Raw genomic sequence first — 25,791 nt, 5'->3', positions numbered from 1 at the left:
ACTACATCCTCCGTAAAATGTGGTATGTTTCGTGCCCATGTGGAATGAAACAGCCTTTGATCAGTGTGCTCCGTAGTAAATTCCAATCCCTGGGAAATGCTGGGCCTTAGCCCTGCCCCTGGCCACGGGATCCTTTTAAAGCCCCAGAATCGCAATCTTGCCGCTCACTTGAACCTTCAAACCTTTCCAGTCCCAAAGCCCCAGAAGCTGGGAATGTGTGATCCACGTTCCCAAGGCCTCTTACATGCCATTCAGCAGCATTCAGGGTGGGTAAGGGCTGGGTTCTGCATACTGATATTTCAGGACTCAGGTCCTTACAAAATAAAAGCATTTGAGAAATAGGAAGGATTTTTTTTAAACCCGGAAAGAAATAGACTCCCACTTATTTTCCCTCCAATGTCAACAAGCAAACTGAAAATATTTCCAGGGTGCTCACTCGCGGCTACCAGCTTCCAGTTCCGATTAGAAGCTGAAGAGAAGCTGGAGCGGCGAGGAGAAAGCGACAGCGAGTCACCCCGCGCGTGAGGGAAGGTCTGGAGTAAGAGAGAAGGTGAAAGAAGAGACACACGTACAGAGCATGTGTTACCTGATTTATTTCAAGACTGTTTGGTACTGTGTTCTCTCTGGGCACCTCTCATTTCGGAAGGCCATCAGAGGCGCCCACCACTGAGCAGCCCCTGCCCGCCGCCACAGCACCCGGAGCCCCCAGGCCCGGCTTCCCCGCGGCACCGAAGCCCCGAGCTCGCCGCTGCTCGGGCCGCAGGAAACGAGTAAGTAACCCCGGTTTGGCCTCGCGCTCGCCGGCCCAATTCCTCCTCCTTATCCCACCACTCGCAAACCTGTCCCCTGCCCTCCTCCCACAACGTAGAGGACATCCTTCCACCCACCAGGGTGGGCCTTCACCCCACCCCACCCCACCCCACCCCCAGATCCGAACCTTCGGCAGAAGATTACCTAAAAGGGACACAATTTTCCTACGGGCTCAGAAATGCCAGACCCAGGCCTGCAGGGCCGACTCGGGAAAAAGTAGTGCCTCGCTTCTTCCTCCTCCATTTCCAGCCCTCTCCTAGCATCCTCTCCCTGCGCTCCCACTCTTCCCTCCACCGCCACCACCCCCACGTTTAAAAATAAAATTGGATACAAACTTTAATCAATAAGGACAAATATTGACGCTCAAACGAAAATGACCCAATACAAGGAGAAGGAAGCCGGAAATGTGAGATATTTGCCCTAGGAGAGGGATTTCGGTTGATCAGAGCCGGCGGGGTGGAGGGGGTGGAGGGGGCGCGGAGCGGGGCTGCGGCACAGCGTGCTCCCGCCGGCGTATCCCTACGCGGCTCCGCACGGCCGCAAGGTCCGAGGCCCGTAGAGAGGGGGAGGCGAGCGCCCGAGGGGGCGGGAGCCGGCGGGCGGGGCGGGGGTGGGTGGACCCGGCCCCGCCGATTGGTCGACTGTGAGAGAGACGCTCCTGCACGCCGTCGGCTCTGATTGGCCCAGCGGTAGGAAAGGTTAAACCAAAAATTTTTTTACAGCCCTAGTGTGCGCCTGTAGCTCGGAAAATTAATTGTGGCTATAGCCGCCTCGATCGCTGTCTCCCCAGCCTCGCCGCGGCCGCTCCGGGACGCGCCCGCCCGCCGCCCGGCTCTCCCCCCCTTTGGGCTGCTGCTGCTGCTGCTGTGACTGCTGCTGCGAGAGGAGGAGGAGGAGGAGGAAGCAGCAGGGGGGGGGAGCGGGGGGTGGGGGGGAGACCGAGAAGTAGAGTTGGGAGCTAGGGAGCTTCACCCCCGGGGCGGTGGTTGTTTCTTTTTTCTCTTTCTTTTTTTCTTTTCCCCCCCGTTTTTTTTTTCTCCTAATTCCTGAGGGGTGGTTGCTGCTTTTGCTACATGACTTGCCAGCGCCCGAGCCTGCGGTCCAACTGCGCTGCTGCCGGAGCGCTCAGTGCCGCCGCTGCCGCCCGCGCCCCCCGCGCTCCGCTCGGCACCCACCGGTCACCGCCGCCCGCCGCGCCGCTGCTCGGCTCCCGCGCCGCCACCGCCGCCGCCGCCGTTTCCCCTCGACGACTGGGTGATGCTGGACATGGGAGATAGGAAAGAGGTGAAAATGATCCCCAAGTCCTCGTTCAGCATCAACAGCCTGGTACCCGAGGCGGTCCAGAACGACAACCACCACGCGAGCCACGGCCACCACAACAGCCACCACCCCCAGCACCACCATCACCACCACCACCATCACCACCACCCTCCGCCGCCCGCCCCGCAACCGCCGCCGCCACCCCAGCAGCAGCAGCCACCACCGCCACCCCCGGCACCGCAGCCCCCCCAGGCGCGGGGCGCCCCGACCGCCGCCGACGACGACAAGGGCCCCCAACAGCTGTTGCTCCCGCCGCCGCCGCCGCCGCCGGCCGCCGCCCTGGACGGGGCCAAAGCGGACGGGTTGGGCGGCAAGGGCGAGCCGGGCGGCGGGCCGGGGGAGCTGGCGCCCGTCGGGCCGGACGAGAAGGAGAAGGGCGCCGGCGCTGGGGGGGAGGAGAAGAAGGGGGCGGGCGAGGGCGGCAAGGACGGGGAGGGGGGCAAGGAGGGCGAGAAGAAGAACGGCAAGTACGAGAAGCCACCGTTCAGCTACAACGCGCTCATCATGATGGCCATCCGGCAGAGCCCGGAGAAGCGGCTCACGCTCAATGGCATCTACGAGTTCATCATGAAGAACTTCCCCTACTACCGCGAGAACAAGCAGGGCTGGCAGAACTCCATCCGCCACAACCTGTCCCTCAACAAGTGCTTCGTGAAGGTGCCGCGCCACTACGACGACCCGGGCAAGGGCAACTACTGGATGCTGGACCCGTCCAGCGACGACGTGTTCATTGGCGGCACCACGGGCAAGCTGCGGCGCCGCTCCACCACGTCGCGGGCCAAGCTGGCCTTCAAACGCGGGGCGCGCCTCACCTCCACGGGCCTCACCTTCATGGACCGCGCCGGCTCCCTCTACTGGCCCATGTCGCCCTTCCTGTCTCTGCACCACCCCCGCGCCAGCAGCACTTTGAGTTACAATGGCACCACGTCTGCCTACCCCAGCCACCCCATGCCCTACAGCTCCGTGTTGACTCAGAACTCGCTGGGCAACAACCACTCCTTCTCCACAGCCAACGGCCTGAGTGTGGACCGGCTGGTCAACGGGGAGATCCCGTACGCCACGCACCACCTCACGGCCGCCGCGCTCGCCGCCTCGGTGCCCTGCGGCCTGTCGGTGCCCTGCTCCGGGACCTACTCCCTCAACCCCTGCTCCGTCAACCTGCTTGCGGGCCAGACCAGTTACTTTTTCCCCCACGTCCCGCACCCGTCAATGACTTCGCAGAGCAGCACGTCCATGAGCGCCAGGGCTGCGTCCTCCTCCACGTCGCCGCAGGCCCCCTCGACCCTGCCCTGTGAGTCTTTAAGACCCTCTTTGCCAAGTTTTACGACGGGACTGTCCGGGGGACTGTCTGATTATTTCACACATCAAAATCAGGGGTCTTCTTCCAACCCTTTAATACATTAACATCCCTGGGACCAGACTGTAAGTGAACGTTTTACACACATTTGCATTGTAAATGATAATTAAAAATAAGTCCAGGTATTTTTTATTAAGCCCCCCCCCCCTCATTTCTGTACGTTTGTTCAGTCTCTAGGGTTGTTTATTATTCTAACAAGGTGTGGAGTGTCAGCGAGGTGCAATGTGGGGAGAATACATTGTAGAATATAAGGTTTGGAAGTCAAAATTATAGTAGAATATGTATCTAAATAGTGACTGCTTTGCCATTTCACTCAAACCTGACAAGTCTATCTCTAAGAGCCGCCAGATTTCCATGTGTGCAGTATTATAAGTTATCATGGATTTATCTGGTCGACGCAGACCTTGAGAACAACCTAAATTATGGGGAGAGTTTTAAAATGTTAAACTGTAATTTGTATTTAAGAAGCATTCGTAGTAAAGGTGCCCAAGAAAATTATTTTGGCCATTTATTGTTTTGTCCTTTTCGTTAAAGAACTGTTTTTTTCTTTTGTTTACTTTTAGACCAAAGATTGGATTCTAGAAAATGCACTTGGTATACTAAGTATTAAAACAAACAAACAAAAAAGGAAAGTTGTTTCAGTTGGCAACACTGCCCATTCAATTGAATCGGAAGGGGACAAAATTAATGATTGCCTTCAGTTTGTGTTGTGTATATTTTGATGTATGTGGTCACTAACAGGTCACTTTTATTTTTTCTAAATGTAGTGAAATGTTAATACCTATTGTACTTATAGGTAAACCTTGCAAATATGTAACCTGTGTTGCGCAAATGCCGCATAAATTTGAGTGATTGTTAATGTTGTCTTAAAATTTCTTGATTGTGATACTGTGGTCATATGCCCGTGTTTGTCACTTACAAAAATGTTTACTATGAACACACAGAAATAAAAAATAGGCTAAATTCATATATATCTTGATACTTTTGTCTCTTTATTAAGTAGAGCTAATTTTTGAAAGACCACTCAATTTATAGGGAATTCAAAGGCTTTTTCAGCCAAATTAAAATTTAAACTGCTCCTTTAATTTGAACTGAGAATCTAAAAATGAAAATAGTATTTTTCCCCCTTGTGGGCAAATTTTACCAGGAGCAGGCTATTAAATAAACACTAGCTCTAAACAAAGTATAGGCTTTTCAGCTAATATCTTTTAAGTTTTTGTGGATATACAGCAAAAAGAGATATTTAATTTTATGTGCATAGCTGTTTACTCTGTGTTTATTTTAAAACAGTTAATAGAATGCTTTTTATATATTTTGTTTCAGGTATCTTGTTTATAGCACTTGGCAAATTATAAATAAATATATGTATATGGTTAGATAGAAGTGAATAATGAACACATATGTAATATATATAGACACACAGAGCCCTTCAGTTCAGGTACAATTTGCGCTATGAATGCTGCAAACATTTTTGTTTAAATATTTGTATTTATACTTTCTAAGTCAGCATTTATTTTTGTGGCTGTTTACCCACAATGAAAGAGTTCTAATAAAGATGTGCTGAAGTTGCAATAGATTTTGCTGAAGTGATCACCTGTTGTAATGACTTGCAGATCAATGTTGATATTTTAATTTTAAATTATAACAATTTAAAATTCTAAATATTCAGAAGTAAAACCTCTCTTCTTTTCCCCCTATTTTTACAACATGGAGGTATTTATTTGATTCTCTTTTAAATGTCTGTATAATTTAATCTAGAGATTTGTTCCTTTTGCTTACACTGAATCATAATTTTGTTTTAACTTGCAATATGCATATGTTATGCATATATGCATATATATGAAACAAAATGAAAACATTTTAAAAATTGTTTCAGAAAGCCCAAATGCTATAATTCAAAAAAAAAAATTAGAAAACCTGAGTAAAAGTTTCAGTAACTAATTGGATCCTGTGGAGAATCTATGGAGGACAAGTTGTTCATTTGTTATAGTTGTATAGTTTGAAATGTGTTCTTCAGTAATGCAATAAGCTGGCTGCTTCTTACAATGGGTCCAATGAAAAATAATCTGTCCCTAAGATGTTATCAGCAAACAGAGAGTTGCTCTGAGGGGAAAAAAAGAAAAAAAGAAAACAGCTTTGGGGACAAGCAAATTGACTGAAGTGGATTTGAAATGTAGAATAGTTAATATTGGAAAATCTGAGTGTGGGTTGTGGAATGAGATGGGGGAAGAGCAAAGGAGCAAGCTCGAGGTGCCAGGAAAATTTAAAAAGAGCTGGAACCAAATATACATAAATGGGGAATGGGCAAAAAATAGACCAACTAGTTTAATTATCTCTTTTAAGCAGACTGAATATGATTTTATTTTCTTAGCATGAAAACAGATTCATTTAAGATCTGTTTCCTGAAATTTAACCGTTCTTCAGAATGAAGCAGAAAAGAAAATTTCACAAATTATTGTTTTAAAAGCCAAATTTATGACTGATTAAAAAGAGTACAAATGCTGATCTTAGGCAAAGGAAATCCCCATTACACAATTGGAAACCAAAATAGCTCCAAGAAAGGCATGTGTTTAAGCTGGAAAAAAGGTGATGATTTATTGTTTGCTTTTGCCATGGATTTTATTTGTGGAATGAGAATGTGCTACCAGAGAGGTAATACAGTATTTTGCCTTCCAAAGTTATAAGAAAGTCAAACTCTTGTACTGAGATAAAGAGATATAGGAGATTTTCTCCATGGGTATTTTTCTTCTGGTCAAATTAAATACCTATACTTATTTGTGATTATGTGTTTATTTGGATGATAGAAATTGAATTTCAATGGCAAACTTAGTATTCTGAAGTCAAGGGTAAAATTCATTTCTTTGCATTCCTAAAACTAAGTACTGAAGTAGAAGTTGTGTTTGGACACATGTCCAAATTACATATACAATGGATATGATTAGAAATGTGGTTATTAGACATTCTAGAAGGGGGGTATCCAGAGGAAAAAAGTGAAGGCCTCCTGAAGCCTAATGTGAACATTTCATTTACCTTGATTATCCTATCATTCCTCAAGGTATCTTCTAAAACAAACAAACAACAAAACTCACACATGACAGTCTGGCATGGCATTTATACATTTTTGCATAATGTGTTGTTTGTCACCAATTTTTGGCAGTTGAAATTAACTCATGCCAGAAAAATACTTCAAAACTTTTTGAAGATTATTTTCTTTCAAACTTGTAATTAGTTTTAATGAAATAGCAATTGTCTTTTTTGAGATTTTCAAACTGAAAATGACCACAGCTTAAAACTTGAAATCTCCAAATATAGTTCATTTCATTTAGGTTTAAAGTGTTTTACTCGAATTTATCTGGTATAAAGTTAAACTATTAATATATAAAACACTGAGAAAGTAATGTAAACTGGAGCAGTGAAGGAATTTTTCCAACTATGTTTCTTCCTAATATGTTATAAAATTGGGCATCGAATGAACATAAAGTCTAGAACTAACAATACTTAACACAAGTATCCATGTGATGATGGTAGCCTTCATGTGGTTTCTGACTGGCATCAAATCAAGGATAGAGAGGCAAAAAATGTGTTTTGCAGTGTATTGATTTTAATATATATTTAATTTGTTACATACTTCACTCAAATAGGTGGATAAATTAATATATTTAGGACTCTAAAGCGTGGTATGAAGTGTATTTTCTACATCATTGTTGAGGAATTTGCATGCATTGAAATAATTTGCTTTTGAGAAATTAATTTTATGATTAGTTAAAGTTGTGTTTGAGACTAAAATCCTGTTGGAGAATTAGGCTAACAAAGGGTGAAGGTGAAGATCATTAGAGGTTTTAAAGCTGGCTGAGAGGGGTTGCTGGGGTTGTGTAACTGTGCCTAGAGGGCGGGGTTCCTGTACATTCCTACTTCACCAGATAACCTGCCCCCAACACCACTTCAGCTTCTGCCAGACAGATGGAACTCTCCAACATGAAAATCTGCGCATCCAATCCAACAAGCACGGTAGGTGAAATTTGAATTAAAGTTGCCCCCTTTTTATGTTTTTACTTGAGGCCAGATCCTGGAGATGTGGAAAGAATAGGGTCATCTAGATTCTCTCTTTCACGCACACACATCTACATTCTTCCTAAGAGCTACCTACCTGTAAGAGTTAAAAGGCGCTAAAGATCTTTCAATTAGTACTTCGTTCTCAATGTTCATTTGTTCCCTTAAGAGAGAAAGAAAGAAAGAAAGAAAGAAAGCTTTCTTTTCTTCATCCCAATCATCATTCCCAACCCTCCTTCCAGGACCCCTCACCCCCCACTCCCAACCACCAGTAGTTTAAAAAAAAAAAAAAATCCACCTCTTACTTTTTGTCCCCCAAACTGACACTTTCCTCTGGTCCTGAGGATGTAGGCCAAGAGGCTTCAGGGCTGACAAATATAAAATGTAGTGTTGTGTTTTGTCTCTTTTCTCCCTCCCGATTTCTCTTTGTTTTTTTTTTCCCTCCACCCAAGGCTCTGCCTGAGGTTGTCTGAAGGATGCCGTGGGAAAAGACCAAAGAATTGGGAGAGCTCTTACCCCAAGATCGGTAAGTGAAAGTGCCTTTCCGAGGGTACTGGGTGAGGTGGGGAGTATGTCCGACTGCTTTTGACAGTTTTGAACCGCGACTTTTTGGGTTCCTGGGTTTGTGTCTCTCTTTTCTTGAAAAATGTTCCTAGCGAGTGGGCTACCAACAGACGTAGATGAAAGAATGTGTGACTTTTCCACGTTGACAGAAATCATGGTACATCCTAGGGCAAAGGGAAATAGAAAACAAGACAAATCTATATGGACAAGGTGGTGGGAGAGTGAAATAGACCCGAAAGTCTAATGTAATTCATTTTATGGAAATTTCTGAGTCTTACGGGTGTTGCGAGAAATACAGGACTTTTTTTTAAACGTTCAAATGTGGATTATTTGCTCTCCCGGTTTGAGATAAATCTCTTTGCTCCAAAGTCAAGAACTTACCTCTCTGAAGTTCCTTCTTTCTTCCTTTTGATCATCTTCTTCTTCTTTTTTTTTTTTTATAAATAAACATTTCATTCCCCCTATTTCAGACTAACACTTCCAATATCCCCCAGAGCTGGCCCTACATCTCCAAGTCTTTGGCCTGGGTCGGGACGAGAGTCCCTACGAAATTTAGCCGGCCTGCTCCAAGTCGAGTGCGGCGCCTGACGGGTGTGGGAGACTTCCCTGACTCGTGGAAAGACTAGGGAAATGAGCACCACCGTTCTGGGCTTGTCTTCGTCCCTGCTGGGAATATCTCAGTTCCCGGCTTTGGAAATCTCAGGCAAATAATTGATTCTTAATGCGCACTTAGGAGAAAGCGATGTATGCTCGAGAGCCTGGCTGTCCCAGAGTGTCTGCGGGCTCGCGCCAGACGCAGGTTGGCTCCGCCCGGAGAGAATTTGGGGGCTTTGCTGTGATGTCCTATTGGCTTTTCCCACGCCTCAGGGATTCCTGGGTGAAGTTGCAGAGGTGACACCATAGAGGGGCTCCAAGTCGTAGGGCAGGAGCCCGGCGGCTTGTTTTCTCGTGCCCCCCCCCCCTCCTACAAATGTAGAGAAGTAACAGGCTACTGAGCTGGGGCCGCGACGCCGGTGCGGCAGCTGGGGAGGACAGGCGATCCCGGGACCCTGCCGCACCGATTCCCGCAGAGGGTGCAGCGGGGCGCTGCGCAGGGAGCAGCAACGCGAGGGCGCTCTTGCCCAGGATAAGTCGAGTTTGAGTTGAGTAGCTCACTTTGGCTGCTGCCAGGAAAATTGACTCCTCCAGAACCTTGCTGGCGCGCATCCCTACCTTTTTCCCCTTTCTTCTTAGTCTTCGGTTTTATCTTTTCTTTCTCCCTCTGAAAGTTGTTTCTTTTTGTGTACCCGGTGCAGTTTTCAGCACTCATCTGGTAGTTGATCAAAACGTGTCCTTTACAATAAACGTCTTTTCTCCGTTCCCTCCCTATGACTTTCTCTGCCCGTTTTGCTTCTCTGCCCAAGCCTGTGGTCCAAGGTGAGGGCCCTTACAGGAAAACAACAACAATAACAAATAAAAAAAAAAAACCACTCGGAGGTAGGAATTTCCTTAGCGGCAAGAGGGACCCCGGGTCGGGGAGACAAAGGCAGGGGTTCGGGTGGGTGGGCAGATTACCCCTCAAGTGCGGGAGATTCTCCAGGGTCATCTTCAGCCTTGGAAAGGCGACTGGAAGGAAAGGGAGATGCAGAATAGAGCTGGGACACCTCTGTCCTCCCTTTGGCTCCCCTCCCTCGCTAATTTCTAAGCTTTGACACCGTACTCACCCGGTCCTCTATAGAAATTTAAGATAATCCGAAATTCTGAAATTGTGATTATAAATAATATATAACAAGTAATTTAAAAAATTATATTTGTGAAGGTCTTTTTCGTGGTGTGTTGCCTAATACATATGATCTTTTTCCCTTACGGAAAAGCCAAAGGTTTGAGATCCTAGTCAGAATGAAAGGGCGTGCTCAAATACCGGGCATGTTCCGATGTTTATAATCTGTTTCAGTTGGCTTTTCCTACACTGCTAGCACTTACCGGAATGGAATCATTGTCTTCAGTTTTATTCCTTCAATTCATCTCCTATTATCCAACTCTTTGAGGCAGTGTGTTTAAGGAACGTTTAAGGAGTATCTTCCTGCATAGGTGTTTTTGATTCCGTTGATTGAGCAGGAAGATTAAAAACTGTAATGGGGTTAAGGGAGAGTTGTCTCTCAGTTCTTTCATTTTCTCATTCCTCTGAAATTTAATGACCTGATCATTGTTGTTTGAAGTTAAATTATCTGTTAAATTAGACCTAAACAATAACTGATGATATTTTCCTTTTGGGTCTGGTTGCCCCTGAATTCTTGGCCCTAGATGGGAAAGAGAGTCGTCAAGCAGAATGCTTGGTCATGCACTATGACAAAGATAATCAAAATCGATATTTATGTGTGGTGATATTTCATGGAAAATCACTTTGAAAGTAGCTGAATTTCTTAAGTAGGAAATTCTTCTAAAGACTTATGCTCTAGAAGCCTAGACTCAAGGATGAATGTAAATAAGCATCTCCATTGACGAATTAAAAAGAAATGAGAAGACTATGTTCATTCTCCAGAACCTAACTAAATACTTAAATTCATCACACACTCATGCTTGCTAATTTAAATCATTTCTGCCCTCCAGGGATAAATATTCTTGAAAGGAAAACTTAATTCTTAACAAATCTGAAACATTGTTTTAGATGCGAATTTCTAGAAATCCAATGTAGCTTGATTTCTTTGAGTCAGCCACTGTTTGTTTTGCAGTCATTATATAAATCAATTTTAGAATTATGTAGGTTCCCCCTTTTATTTTATGTTTGCATATACTCAGAGATAGGTGAGAAAGCTTTTATGGTATATTGAGGAAATGACATCTTTCTCATTCATTTTGACAAAAGGTCCAAAGAATCTCTAATCCTAAAGGTACTATGGTAGTTGAAAAAAAAATCTTTTTTTTTTAAATTAATGAGCACTATTGTGTATTTTTTTCTATTACACTGTGCTGAATGAATAATTAGAGGCTGGGAGGAAGGTTGAAAATTTAGAGCAAGAATAAGGTGGTAATTTCATTATTTGATACTTTAATAATTTCTATAATTAATGATGTAGTTTTAAAGGTTGGCAAATCTTCCTTAGAAAAAAATAGAGTACTCCTCCCACCCCTTCAAAAATACTCTAGAAAAGATAAAGTAGAAAGGTAGAACTCGCTGCAAGTATTGTTTATTTATTTATTTATTTCCCCAATAGTAGTAGTATTAGTGGAGTTGAAAAATATACTTTTAATTATACATTGCAAGCTCTGATTGCAGGTTGGAAGACTAAAATCGATCTTTCCTACATCAATAGTGTTGTCTATTACTACATTGATTTGTGTTTATTTATGCAGAGGCTTTCAGATATTTACTTACATATTTCTGCATCTGCCTCTTGATTATTATCGTGGGTTGCTTTTAATGAAGGTGCTTATGTGGGAAGCGAAACATACTTGACAGATCCATTTTAAGTAAACCTGATAGTGAATTATAGCAACCCAATGAGTTTACAAAATTACTTATTCATACTTGCTTTTTAGCAATTAGGAATTTGTTTCTGATTAAAATCTCTTGCAGCTTGAAACCTTCCACAATTTTCTTCACCTATTGTATTGATGATTCATCTCAATAAAATAGAAAAAAATGATTTTATGATATCAGCTTTAATAGAATGAAAATCATGAGTGAGAATTGACTCATTTGGCTTACCCTCATAACAGTGAGCTGGCCATTGGGTTTACTAATGCTATAAATGAAAAAACAAGGAGCAATCATTTGAACATAGATATAAGACATTCAATTTAAAACACTGTTAACTCGAAATTATGCCAGGGATACTTAATACCAAACAAGACATTCTGGAGTTTTTGAGTCTATTAAATGTTTGTATGCATTTATATATATATTCTGTTACCTAGCACATATATCTTATGAAAATAGGTATTTCTCTTCAACTAATATCTCATATGAATGTTGTTTATCATTCTCATTTGAAGAAACAGAAAAACAATCAAACAACAACAACAACAACAAACCCCTAAAGACCATATAGTGTGCCCTTTATAAGTACAAGGCAATTATGGGAGAATAAGACACTTTTCATGTTTGTGCTTCTCTTATTGCCATTACAAAATATAGTCTAATTCATCCAGGATTTCACCTTCTTTAGGACTTTCTCTCCCAGCATGAAGGATGAATCCTTGCATGCTAATAGTTTGGAATACATCTACCAACCAAATACTTTAAAAGGTCCTATTCTTCTTCTCCTCTTTTTTTTTTTTTTTTTTTTTTTTTTTTTTTTTTTTTTTTTTTTTTGAGAAGGCCCTCCTCCTCCTAGTCACTGCAAGGAATATAGAAAGAGGCAATTAACCAAATTCTTTTTAAGAAGGAAAGACCTTGGAAGATGGAAAAGGAATTAAACTCCTCACCCTGTCGATTTTTCCTGAAAGTACTTATCCTCAGCGTCTGCGCTGTGAGAGGTGGTGTTGCATTTGAAGGCTACTGGCAGGTGGGCTAGTCCTGGGACGTAAAGTTCTTCCAAAGGTTGAAAGGAGGAGCAGAGGCAAAGTTTGGAGTCTGTTTATTTGCCATATTTTATATTTCTGTGCCCGTGCCAAGCCCTTGAAGCTAAACTAGTGGAATGGGCCCTGTAGGACCAAGCACTCTTGGCATTCTGTAGATATTGAGATTCCAGAGCATCGATGAACAGGTCTTATAGCTAAGGCGTACTCACCAACCCCTCCCTCGTCTTTTTCCCCCCTCGTACACACCAGCTCGTCCTCACGTGCATCGGGGTAGTGGACAGTGTTGACTTGAATTGCTCTCCCTCGCTCCAAGCCTTTCCTGTGAATGAACCCGAAAACACTCGACAGGTCGTGAATAATCGTTTTAATGAGTGTGCAAAGCGTGCGACGGGGTGCACTGAGCTGTCGGGTTAAACAAACAACTTGTACCCTGACCAAATCCGATTGTTAAAGTGCAAAGTGATGTCAGTACCATTTCCATTGCCTTTCGGAAATCCACAGATCTGACACGCGGGAGTCCAATTTTCCCCATTAAGGAAAAATAACAATATTTTTCAGCCGTGTGTGTGATCTTCTTTAATATTAATCTGAGCCAAACAAAACCTCATTTGAGAATTAGTCGTGTCTGTCCCAAACAAATAGGAAGAAAGGAAACACAAGAAAGAAATCAAAACAAGTAGGAAAAGTCTGAGGAAGAATTTCTTTTTAATGGCTCACCCATCCTTGGTGATCAATATTGTAAAATTCTTATCTTATATATTTGTTTATAGCTCTCTAGAGGCAAATATCTAGTTATCTATACTAAACAAATGCGTTGATAATTTAGTCCTGTACTGAAGTTGAATCTGTAAACCTGTAATTATTAGTCCTGTACTGAGGCTGAATGTGTAAGCCTGTAAATATTAAATTGGACATTTAATATTTATACGTTAATCTGTGAGAGAGTGAAGTCATAAATTGGCCCCAAATTTATGCTTTCAAGGAAAACATTTTGGAGCAAAGTAATGAGAAAGGAACCCTGGTGGGCCACCATCTAAAACAATAACAAAAATTATGAGTGAGCTCTTGAAGAATCACACCCCCCCCCTTTTTTTTGCACAACTCCTCTGGGGAAATATTTTGTTTTCCATTCAGTAAAAAGATCTATTTGAAATCAGCCACAAATGTTCCCTTCCATTTTCATTCTTTTATGTTCCTTCACAATTCCAAACATTAACTATGAAGAGTTAAGAAAGTAAACTTTGAAAAGAATTTTTAAAAAACCCACAAATCTCTCCAAAATATCCCTTGTTAAAAAAAAATTGTGAAAAGAAATGTGTAAAATGTTTCCTTGGCCATCACCTTATATATATTCACATGTCAAACAAAATAGCTATGATGTTTGGAAATCATTGTATTGGATCCACATATCTAGCTTCTCAGTTCAATAACAACATTGTCTAAAGGTTTTTTTAAAAAATCAGATTAAATATTACTTATTTTCTTTATCTAAGAAAGAAAATATGTAGTGCATATAATCTGTAAGGTTGTTTGTTCTCTTAAAATTATAATCAGTTTGGAGATATGGCATAACAGGGACACAATCCACTTAACTTTGGAAGCTCAAAATGTGTTCATTTAACTCCTATTGGACATATTGTTATCTACATCTGTGTGACTTTCTGACCATCTATTTCACATATGAATGTGGTCTATATATAACTGATAGCAATTAAGTAAGTAATTCACCTAAAACAGAGCTGAGGCAGAATAAGCATTTCCTATGGAAGTCACTGTAGTTTTGCTATCATTGTTGCATCAATTTAGCCCCAATCGGATAAAAGAGAAAATGTTGAAATTCTGTTTCCATTACAAAACCTGGAAAAGACAATCAGGGATTTAGAACAGTGTTTTTGTTGATTTTGACTGTTATCTATTACATCTCTGAATCAGATTATCAATTCAGAATATTCTTTATTTTCTAGGAAATTTGATTAAAATGATTATTAAAACTAGAAGCATACATTCTTTAATTTTTTAGAAAACATTTTCAGATACCCAATAGTTATTTCCTTTTAAACAGTTTTCTTCTGTGGGCTGACTGAGTTGAATTTTAGGAGTCACTGAAGAGCTACATCCATTTCTGTTTTAGATGCACAAATAGCAAAGCTAGAGGGTGCGTCTGTTTTTGTGTGTATATATGTAGTTAAAGAACTACACTATCAAAACATTAATTATATTTGAAAGAGAGCAGAGAGCTTGTTGTGGAGAGAATTGCATTATTGAATTTATATTCTGTTGAATCTGTCTGAGAGGGTTGAAATTGTATACCTGTCTTATATGATGCATCCTTTTCAGAGAGGTGTGTAACAAGAGCAAAGAGATGAAGAAAGCCCACTTGGAGGGGAGTCATCTTAGATGCTAGGATGGTCCTGGGCACAGGGAATCTATGTGAAAGTGAAAATAAAGGGAAGAACATATGTGGGATCTTTGTTCTCTATCAACAAAAAGACATGGATTTTTTTTTTCCTTTACCAAGCAAATCACAGAATGTTCATACTGAATTTGGGGGAGGGGAACTGTTTGTGTGACTAAAAAAATTCGTTTACCTTATTTTTTATTCCCAAGTCCTATTTATTTCACAGCTGCCAAATTTTATATCCAAAATTTAGATTTTCTTACTCCCAAATCCTACATTGGTATGAATCACCCCTGATCATTTATAGTTTTTGGCTTAATTATTAGTTTTCAGCTTAAAATTACTAATAAACTAATTAATCTGACTAATCTTCCTAAACTTCTGCTGAAAAGTGTAATAGCTACAACAACAACAAAAATAAACTAACAAAAACTGCAATAATGATGACAAAAATAAACTTAACAATGCAAATAATAATAGTAGAAACATCCTTAAAATAATGTCTCTGGCCAACAGAATGAAGATGGAATCCATTTCAGTGTGAAATTTGTGTTTCATGGCTGCAGGCAGGCACTCCTCTGATTTCTTGTTGTGATGGTTAAATTAATGACCCCTTCCAGACCAACTAGTTTCTAATAGAAACTACCTTGGTTAACATGGTAGGTCTTTTTAATTGCACTGACTACTTTTGTACCCATTCCCCTTCATTGCTATGGACATGGTTTTCTGAAGATGTCATTCCAAAATCAGTCAAGTGGAGCAGAGGCAGATGTGTAAAGGGATGGGGTGCTTTCTGGCTGGAGCACTTCCCGTGAATAGACAAGTGGTCATATTTGGGAAACAATGTTCACAAAGCTGAGGAGGTTGAGAAAGGCAGAGTGACTGAGGTTCTTGTGAGTCCTAAGAGATCACTGATTCCAAGGAACGTAGCCTACAGGGTAGAACATAAAAAATTAGAGATTAGAACCCCTAGGATGCACTCTGGATTCCTTTAGGGACAGAGGAATGTAAAGAAGACAACAAAGGATTGGAATAGAATTGAAGGGGTGACATTAGGTTGAAGATGTTAGTAATTGATAGTGCTCTTGCAAGTAAAGCAAATCCCATTTCCTCAGGAGGAATGAGGCATGCTTTTGTGAATTGTAATCTACCAAAGTTTATTGTTCTAAGTGAGAGAACAGTCTCCAGTTTCTAGGACTAGGCTGGAAAGAAACTGCTTGTGAACCTATACCTGCATTAATCCAACCCTCTTCTCCCCATCTCCTAAACCCCAGGTCTTTCTCTCTACCCACTTTGAATGGATATAAAAATAAAGAATGGATGGGGGAGATTAGATTCAATATTTAGCAGACAGATGTTAAGGTTAAAGCAGGTTGTTTGGTAATTGCCTTCATTTTTGAGAGGGAAAAGAAAACTGGTTAGGAGAGGAAAGCAGAGACTGGGAGAGAAATTCCTTGGCAGCCCAGGGACTAGGACCAAGTGGAGGAGGACCTTAGCAGTAGAAGAAGGGATAGTTCTGGATAAGGGAAGGAATACCATTCATCTGCTTTGCTGTTTTCCTGCAAATTAATGTATCCCTGAAAACGTATCAGACAACACAATATGCACACCTTAAACATTACAAAATGAAAGGCATCCCAGAGGTTTTTTTTAAAATTAGTTATCGTCTTCAAACTCGCCACAATCTATAACACAAAATCAGAGTAGTTAAAGGAAGAAGTGGGAGGAGGATGCAACTTCCCTGCTTTAGTACCATACTTGTATCTCTTCACCTTTCATTGTAGGGAAGCTGAAAAATCCCTTTTTTTTTAAAAAAAAAATTCTTTTTAGTCTCTTCATTTTAAAAAGCATGGGAAAAAATCCAGTTCATGAGAACATTTTTCTTTAAAGATTAGGAAAAACAAGGAGATTTCATTTCTGAGGATAAATCCACTGAAGTGATGTTCAGCCCCTTCTTGCCTTTCTAAATCTGCAATGGAAGAAAGCAGTTCTGGCTGCAACTGTGTATCGATCTCCTCTTCAATGGTTACCCCAGGCTTTCTCCATGCCTGGGGTTTAATAACGCCTAGCAAATTCACTTCAACTCTCCTGGAAGTATAGTTCTGTAATGTGAAATTGAATTGGAGCTTTCCATATACAATTTAATTCTAATTAAAATAACATTTAAAGGAAAACACTCTCACCGTGGTTATTTCTTTTTTAAAATATAATTCCTTTAATTAAGAAACAAACTATCATTTTTCAACAAGATAATTCAAAGGATTCAGCATTGCCAATAAAAGTGACCCTCGATCCTAGTTGTTAACTGCACTCAAAAGTATGGCTTTCCAGTATCTATATTTTAAGAATTTCATTTTAATTGTTTATCATGGGGAAACTTCTGAGTCAATAGAGAGATGCAAAACTAAAAGAAACTAATGGGAATATTTGACAAAGTAAAGAAACAATGAAAATAGTTATTTCACAAATAGTGATAGTCATATAGACACATGCATGCAGAGTTTATGCACCCATTTAACAAAATTAATAGGCTTCTATAGCCTAATATCTTAATAAATCTTTAGTCAATGTAAAACATATATTTAAAGGATTATGCATACATAGTATACACACTATGCTGCATATGGTTCAAATATTGTGCTCATTTTTTATAGAAATGGAAAACTAAACAGATACTAGCATTTCTAACTTTTTTAACCATAAATTGGGATTCACTTATAATATGCTAACATTGGAGGAAAGCCAGAACGACTGCACTCTGCTTAGATTGTATTATGAAGCAAATAGAGGTTTTCTTTCTGTCTTGGGATGTGTAAGAGCAAGGAATTCAGGGTTGAAAGAATTTAAGATCTGTATACATTTTCATTAAGCCAAGATGTAGAAATTTTATTTCAAACATTCACATTTTACTATTAAATAAAAGAAGAGTAGACAGGAGAGGTAAGCCCAAATCAAGATACAGTATTTCAGAAAAGGAATGGTTTTAAATGATGCTCCCTAACGTTTTCTTCAACAAAGGATTTTTTTCAAGACAGATACCACCAGCTCTGTTTCTTAAGTGGCAAAGCAAAAAAAAAAAAAAATTTTTTTTTTAAGTAATGGGCTGTAGGGAGATTTAATGGACTGGCACTCTTTGAATATATGTGAAGTGCAATATTCCTCTGAATAACGTTGTATAATAAAGCTCCTTTGAAAAGGGTTTGTGGAGGCGGGTATTGGGGTGTGGATATGTCCAAGCATCTTAACTGTTGATAATGGTGAAAAGATATAACTGGGGACCACAGGAAATGTTTCTATGACATGCATGGATCTGCAGAAGTCTATTGGTTTTATCACATTTATTTTCTTTTATGTATACATTTCAAAAACATACTTTCCACTAGGCTCTCACTTGCAGTCAGCTTCACAGGCAGCAGCTAACTTGCATTAAAGTGTGGTTCAATGTAGCAGTCCAGTCCAAGGGAAACAATGGACAGGAAAAAGTTACAACCTTATCAATGAAATTTTCATTGGCAGAATAGGGAAAAGGGAAGCTCCGAATTAGGGTAGTGGGAGGAGAGTAATATGCTTTAGGTGAGTTTGGGGAAGATGCTAAGTAAAATGCTGTTCAGAGATTGGGATTAATGGAGCAGTTTAAATACAAATCTGCCGGAAATCATGCTCTGTGCGAATGAAAATGAAAGAATTTATGCATATTCTAATTTTCCCTCTTTGGCTGCTATTTTGGAGGAAGAGACTTCTTTTGCTGATGGTGGGACTTTTTTGTTCTGCACAGGAAATGTGTAAATGAACACAAATGTTTTTTTCTTTTCCTTTCCATTTCTCTCCTCCATTCCCTCCTCCCCCTGTCAACAATCATAAGTTGTTAGGAAACTCAGTTCTGCAGTCACCAATCCAGGGCTTCTTCCCATTCCCAGGGTGGTAGGGGGCAGCATGCAGGACTAGAGTTAGGAGTTAGGGTTCCTCTGGGACATAGGACCCTCTGAAATTAATGTAAAGCTTCTATTCCATCTTTGGACCCGCACAGGGATAGAGGGTGAGAAAAGAGCCATAAGTTTAACAACACGAAAAATCATCTGGAAAGCCTTTCCCTTCTCACAACCGAATTCTCAGTATGACTAGGCTAAGCTTAACTGATTTTATAAACCAAGTAGTGAAGACTTACTTCAGCGCCAAAGCAACACCCCTTCCACCCCTACCCCCTAACACGCCTTTGGGAACAAATAGGGGCACGCAGGGACGGTGAATTTTAATTATGGGAAGACCAGCAAAAAGAAAAACTGTCTAGTTCCATTCCGATGTCAGTTACCTAATGCTGACAAGTGCGGAGGCTCCATGTGAAAGTTTTGTTTTGTGGACTACGTAAGGGACTCCTGAAATGTGCTAGTAAAGTGTGTGGGACGCAGGTGGGAGCAGGAACGACTCCGTGGGCATGGGGGGGGGTTGGGGGGGCGGGTAGAAAAGGGAAGAGAGAGATTAAAAGTAGAAAAAGAGAGGAGCTCCCTTTCTCCAGTTCCCGAATTTGCAGGCCAGGCTTGAGTTTGAGAATTGGTTCGGGGCAGGGCGAGGGCAGACAGACTCCGAGTTTCTGGCTTCTTTTCTACACCCTGGATAAAAACAAGAGCAAACATACAAATAAAACTTGGAGAAGACGTTATTCTTAATAATTTAATTCAAAACGAGCTCTGGGACCGGCCCCGGCTGCAGCGGCTGCTCACGGAGCGCCGCCCTGGCCCGGGGAGCGCACGGCCAGAGCCGGTCCTCGGCCAGGCTCGCAGCCCGCCGCGCGACTCGGGGAAGGAAGGGGGTCGGCGGGAATTAAGCGCCCCTGCCCACTAACCCCACCGAGGCCGGGGCCGGACACTTTTTCATTTTCGGCGCTCCTGAGGGCCTGCCCCATGAGGTCTCCACGGTCCGGGCCGGTCCCCTCCCTCCCCGGCCGGCCAGCGCTCACAGTCGGCCCCGCGGGGCGCCCCGCAGGCCCGGACTCCGCCGGGCTCCCCGTCCTTGGTCTGCGTGGCTCCGGGTGCAGATATTCTGAGAAAACGCAGGAGAACAGCGCGGACTCGACCCTGCAAACCTCAGGTCAAGCTTAGCACCAGGCTTGGGAACCTCCGGAAAAGCTCCAAAATCCCTTATTTTGCAGGAAGCTCGCTGTGAGGTGATGCGAAGACGTTGTGGTGGTGGGAGGATCCCCTGAGTCAAGGCCGCGTGGGGCCGGGAGTGCAGAGTCGCGCGCAGCTCAGGGACAGTCCTCCTGCGCACGGGTGGCCCTGCACTTCCGGTCCTCCCCGGCAGGCCGTGACCTTCCCTCTCAGCATCCCCTCTTCCCCACTGGCCCTACAGTCCCTACCCGGTGCTCTCCTGCACTTATGCCTGGTCACGTGGATTGGGGTCGCTTGGGAGAGCCATTTCCTGCATCTTTAGGGTGGCTGGCGGGGTCTTAACTTGTTTTCTTCATTGTCGAATTTTCTTCCATTTATTCAATTCCTTAGAGTTGAGAGTTGAAAAGACTAAAGGTATAGCGAAAGGCCCAACATACACATTTTTTTGGGGGGGCGGGAGGTGGGTCTATTTTTTTTTTTTTTTCTGAATTCCCTGCACAAATTCACACTAGCAAAAGAGGCTTCAGCCTCTTTCCCCCGCCAGGGCCCAGGCCAGCATCTACCCTTAGTAGGTATGCAGTAAATGGTGAAAAGATTACTGGATAGAAAAGATATCTTCTTTAGGCTCATGGTGCTTAGGGCTAGTGGGTGTCTAATCAGCTTGTTGACTTGTGGTGTTTTGTTGAATTCATTTGAGAGACTGATACATGCTTTTTACAATTACTTTGAAATTATTTTAGAGAATTCCCCAAACGTGTTTCAGGAGATTCCTAAGAATTGTTGAAAATATTTTCTTAACTTATTAACTTATGAGGTAAAATGCCATGATTTTTAGAATTTGGGAGTTAACCTTTCTGTAAGACTTTTCCTTCCCATTTTGTTTTCTTTTAATACAATTTTACTTTCCCTGGTAAGAGGTCAAGTCCTTATGAAATGAAGTTCATCTTTATAGCCAATTTGAAGCAGAAGCTAAGAGATTTCTCTTTTGCTTTCCTGCTGCTATATTACATTTAACCTTTGTCAACCTTATGTCTTTTCCATATTGTGTCTCCTGCATCATTCAGCAGTTCTTGTTTTTAAACACCATAAGAACTTTTTGTAACCAGGAGAGAAATTTTAGGGTCGTGAAATTGTAAGACTGAATTCAGTCAGCCAGCATATAGTAAATGCATATTTTACTGAGCACCACTTGTGTAGCCTATAGGCTATCCCCTAGGTCATTTTATGTCCTGCTTTTGTTGATTGTAAAATAGTGAAATCATATAACCGATGAGCCAATAACCGTGAAAGTAATTTGAAAGGTTATAATTGCTAATCAAATGTAAAGCATATTTATTAGCATCGTTATTAAAAGATGCCAGAGGGATACGAATAAAACCTGTTCCTATCCTCTGGGAACTTACAATCTAGTTGGGCATAAATAATGAAATGTAAATTGAAAGAAACAGCCACTAAGCAATGTTCAGTGTCTGGCATATTGAAGACATTCAGTAAATGATTGCCTCACATTAATTTGCAGTCATGTCATTCCTTTAACAGAAATATAATACTGATAAGTAAAGGAAGGATTAATTAAGACAACTTTAATGGAGAAAACAAATTTATCCTTTTTATATCATATATGGAGACTGGGCTATGTAAGCGATTTGTGTGTGAAGGATAACGGTGGTCAAATTAGAAAATGATAAAGATGTTTGATTAGAGGGAGTTCAATAGTAAATTGTAGAAAATCTTAAAGATCATGCAGTGGAGTTTATGTTTAATAGAAAAAAATTAAAGAACTGTGGTGGCCCTTTGAGCAAAGGATGTATGTTTAATGTTGAAATTTATTTTAAAAATGATTCTATCTAGCTCCTGGATATACAGAAAATTGAGAGAAAAGGAGTAGGAGGAAATATTTTGGTACAGTTCTGGAACATGATATTGCTAGAGAGGGGTTATAGTTAGAGCCATCATCCGGTTTCTTCCCTCAATTTATAGACAGTGGAAATAATATTGAAACAATGAACTTGGAAATGAGTGTTAAATGGAACAAAAGTCCCAGTACTACTGAAATGGGTACTACCTCCTTATTCTTCATTATTCATAGTGTTAGGGGATGCTAGATAAAGACTTTTTTTTTTTTTTGTATTTAGCTAATCTACCTATATTCAGTTGAAGGGGTTTTTAACTGGGGGTGATATTGCCCTCCTACCCCACCCTCTGTGGACATCTTAGCAATGTCTGCAGAAATTTATAGTTCTAGCAATTCTTTTTCCACTACTGGCATCTAGTAGGTACAGCATGGGGATACTGCTAAACACCCTACATTTCACAGGCTAGCTCCCTGAAACTTCATATTTTCCTGTCCAACATGTCAATAGTGCTGAGGTTGAAACCCTCTGAGAATGAAACATGATCTCTAACTCTGGAAAGGTACCCACTATGAGTCCCAGGACCTAACTTCTATTATGACAACAATTTCAATTGAAAAAACGTTTTGCTTAGTGAGACAGATGTAACTCCAAAGATGGGTATATCCCTGCCTAGCTCTGAGGCCTTAGAAACAGGAAAATCAGAAGGGTACCTGCTTTGTATTTTCTACTTCTTTTACAGTGGAGTTCGAAATCATCCTTAAGGATTTGTCATCTAAATGTTATTTATTAAATTAATAAAATGTGCCTTTGGAGTTGCTTAGCAACTTATGGAGAGCTTTCTAAAAGTTCATTTGTTTGTTTAAAACCAGGGTAGGTTGCATATTATTAGCTACATTACATAAATCAACAAAGAAATGTACACTGAAAATGGAATAAGATGTTTCAACACATTTTCTGCTCTCCGTGTCTGGCAATTAAAACACTCTAATTGTCTGGTAGAATTGCATCAAGTATTCGACAAACATTATTTATGTATGAAACTTCAACATAATATTGAGTATGTAAGAGAACCAAAGGGGAAAAATTAAGCAGGTTTGTCATAAAGTATATGTTTATCTTAACCTTTCTTCTTCAAAAATCTTATCTACTAAGTACTTTTATCAGACACTAATTATACTCTTTCTGAAAAGAATTTCTCCAACACCCTTCACTGCCTGCACCCTTTAATCATATCTCATTACATCTACCTAATCCATATCTTTTTCACATTGCCAGGGCTCATTAACAGTTTTAAAAGCCAATCTTGGACATTATCATTTCTTGCAATCGAGATGAAAATAATGCCAATAATATTTTATTTCTAAAATGTAATGGATTATTTAAATTTTGTTCTGAAGCCATTTGTTCTTTAAATATTAACAAGAAATTAGCTTCCAGACATACATGAAGCTAGCAGGCCTGGTAAGATGTGTCTGAAACCCTTGAAGCACTTTTTGAAGAAGTTATTTTTGTGAGCGTTTTAAACAGTGGATCATCAGTCACTTTGAAGGGAAGTGATCCTTGATTAACAGTTGGCTGATATTGCACTTCCACAGATGTGTGGCAGCAATACAGGTGCAACCTGTGAAACAGGACAGGTAATTTTCAGGCTCTAAGTATGTTTTTCACTTTAAAAAATGTGCAAGATTAAATGGACCATCATCTTTGTGTATTACTGCCATTAAATTGTTGTAGACAAACGTCCCACTCAAATAATAAACAACAGGGATTTATCTCCCCTAACTTTAAAGAAAAGATTGTAGGTTTGGCTGATCCTTTATTCTTTTTGATTTTCTGTTTGTAGAAAAAATAAAACCCTCATCAAATTTGCAGTTACATGACCAAAATAGGTGCTCGTGGTAGTAACTTTGTAGGACTTGAAAGTCAAATGCTGTCTCAGAATATAACTACATAGGACTAAGAAGGTGTTCTCTAAAACCAAGCTTCTTCCACTATAACAAACAAGCTTGAGGTGATTTCTTGAAATAATCATTTTAAACTCTTAGGAATGTTTAATGGTCTACTATTTTATTTATTATTCACATACCATTAAATTATAGTTTTTGGAAATAAAACAATGAACCAAAAGTGACTATCCAAAAGTACAGCTTTTGAACCAGTATTCAGAGCTGTTACTTAGTAGCAGTAGAGACACAAGGAAATTTTCATTCCTCTTTGATTTTTCCCCATTCATTCATTCATTCTACTACATAGTTATTATATCTTATTATGGGTGGAATATGTAGATTTTTTAAAAAATATTTTTCTTCATTAATATGGTTTGGCTTGTTACTGTTACTAAATAAAAGCAAGTGAAAACATGATAGTAGGTGAGTTTGCTTTTCCATGTCTCATATTTTGCAGTTGTACAACTTCTAAGATTTGAATGGTGTTAGATAATTAAATTTTAATGTCTATAATATACATCCACCCCAATCACTCTTTTAGCCATTTTTCTTTTAAATTCCTTTAATTTCTTTAGTCATCAGATTTGTGTATGTTTGTATGTGGGAGGTAAACTTTGTATATGCTCGATTATACATAAAAAGTTGTTCACATGTGTTCTTTTTTTTTTTTTGCTTTATTTAATGTAGCTTGGGTATTCAGGTTTTACCAAATTTTTACAGGAACACAATAGCCATTGTATATCCCAGTGGCATTTTCTCATTTGTTATCAATTAAATGGATTTTTTGAAAAAAAACTTAACAATGTACTGAAATATCACAATTAAAATGTTATACAGTATTAATTGTACTTTAACAATTATTTTTGCTTTTTGTAATCCTGTTGATGTCTGTGTCTCTCTATACTTATTAAGAAATTTTACCTCTACTGATTGTCCATTTTCTTGTTCTTTTCATGTTGTTACTTTCAGACTTTTTTTTTTATCGGTCTGTACAACGAAGGTTGCCATGGTCTTCTACTTCGCATCCAAGGATATCTACTCAAGGATATGCTGATATCAAACCAGTTTCCAAGCAGAAAATTCATCTTGGAGGAAGATATTTTTCAAGAAAAAGTTATTTCAGCAGTTTAAAAAAATTTTTTTGGATGGTAGTAGTGGGTATCAAACCCATGGCCTCTTGTATGCCAGGCAAGCACTCTACCACTGAGCCATATCCCCAAACATTCCAGCATTCTTTTAAAAAATATTTTCTCCTATAGTATCCTCCAGACTCTAAACTAATAGTAGGTTTCTTAAGTTCATCCAGATCTCTCCTCCATGTCAGAATATTCAGAATACTCTGTGTGTGTGTGTGTGTGTGTGTGTGTGTGTGTGTGTGTGTGTGTGTATGTGTGTTTGGGGGAGTATACTAGGGATTAAAACCAGGAACATTCCCCACTTCTTTTATTTTGAGACAGTCTTGCTGTGTTGTCCAGGCTGGCCTCAAACTTGCAGTCCTCCTGCCTCAACCTCCCCAGTAATTAGAAATTACAGGTGTTCATGGTGTGTCTGGCCATGTCTGTATTCTTGGTCATTTTGCTACCTTCTGGCTCCAAAGATAAAGAAGAAATAATAATAAATGAATAAAAATCGTTTGTTCCTGTCTCAGTGAATCATTCCAGTCTGGAAGCACTCTGGTGGATTAATTAACTTTATTGTTACATTTACTAGCCCACACTTATTTGTGGGAAAGTGCTCCTCTTGGCATTTTCTTAGTTGGTGGAAGGAACACTAGGACTATGACATTGGACTTCACTCTTTAAGTTCATGGTTCTGTGGCAGCACAAAACTTGAACAAAACTTACTTTTTTCATTTATAGGCTGGAAGTACTACAGCACCATC

At 40.7% G+C, this 25,791-nt stretch overlaps 1 protein-coding gene across 2 annotated transcripts; it reads left to right on the top strand.

Annotated features, from left to right (window-relative positions):
• The first annotated feature begins 42 nt into the window (after positions 1-42).
• Foxg1 (forkhead box G1) lies at positions 43-25,543 on the top strand. 2 transcript variants are annotated; one of them, XR_013439054.1, is made up of 4 exons: positions 43-770; positions 7,408-7,495; positions 7,990-8,063; positions 24,879-25,543. XR_013439054.1 is itself a non-coding variant. In XM_005322723.3 (3 exons), exon 1 carries the CDS (start codon positions 2,068-2,070, stop codon positions 3,532-3,534), a length of 1,467 nt encoding a protein of 488 aa, XP_005322780.3. In that variant the 5' UTR covers positions 1,395-2,067; the 3' UTR covers positions 3,535-7,495; positions 7,990-8,063; positions 24,879-25,543. The 2 variants fall into 2 exon arrangements, 1 of the variants encoding a protein (XP_005322780.3); XM_005322723.3 differs by lacking the exon at positions 43-770 and having other exon boundaries at positions 1,395-7,495.
• The last annotated feature ends 248 nt before the right edge of the window (positions 25,544-25,791 follow it).

Source organism: Ictidomys tridecemlineatus, chromosome 5 (assembly GCF_052094955.1).
Source record: "Ictidomys tridecemlineatus isolate mIctTri1 chromosome 5, mIctTri1.hap1, whole genome shotgun sequence".
Lineage (NCBI taxonomy): Eukaryota > Metazoa > Chordata > Mammalia > Rodentia > Sciuridae > Ictidomys > Ictidomys tridecemlineatus.
The sequence above is the reverse complement of the archived record's forward strand: the minus strand, read 5'-3'. Positions and strand labels throughout refer to the sequence as shown.

What these genes read in the sequence shown, in the direction of transcription:
- Foxg1 (XM_005322723.3), top strand. Translation starts at nt 2,068, where the DNA reads ATGCTGGACATGGGAGATAGGAAAGAGGTGAAAATGATCCCCAAGTCC.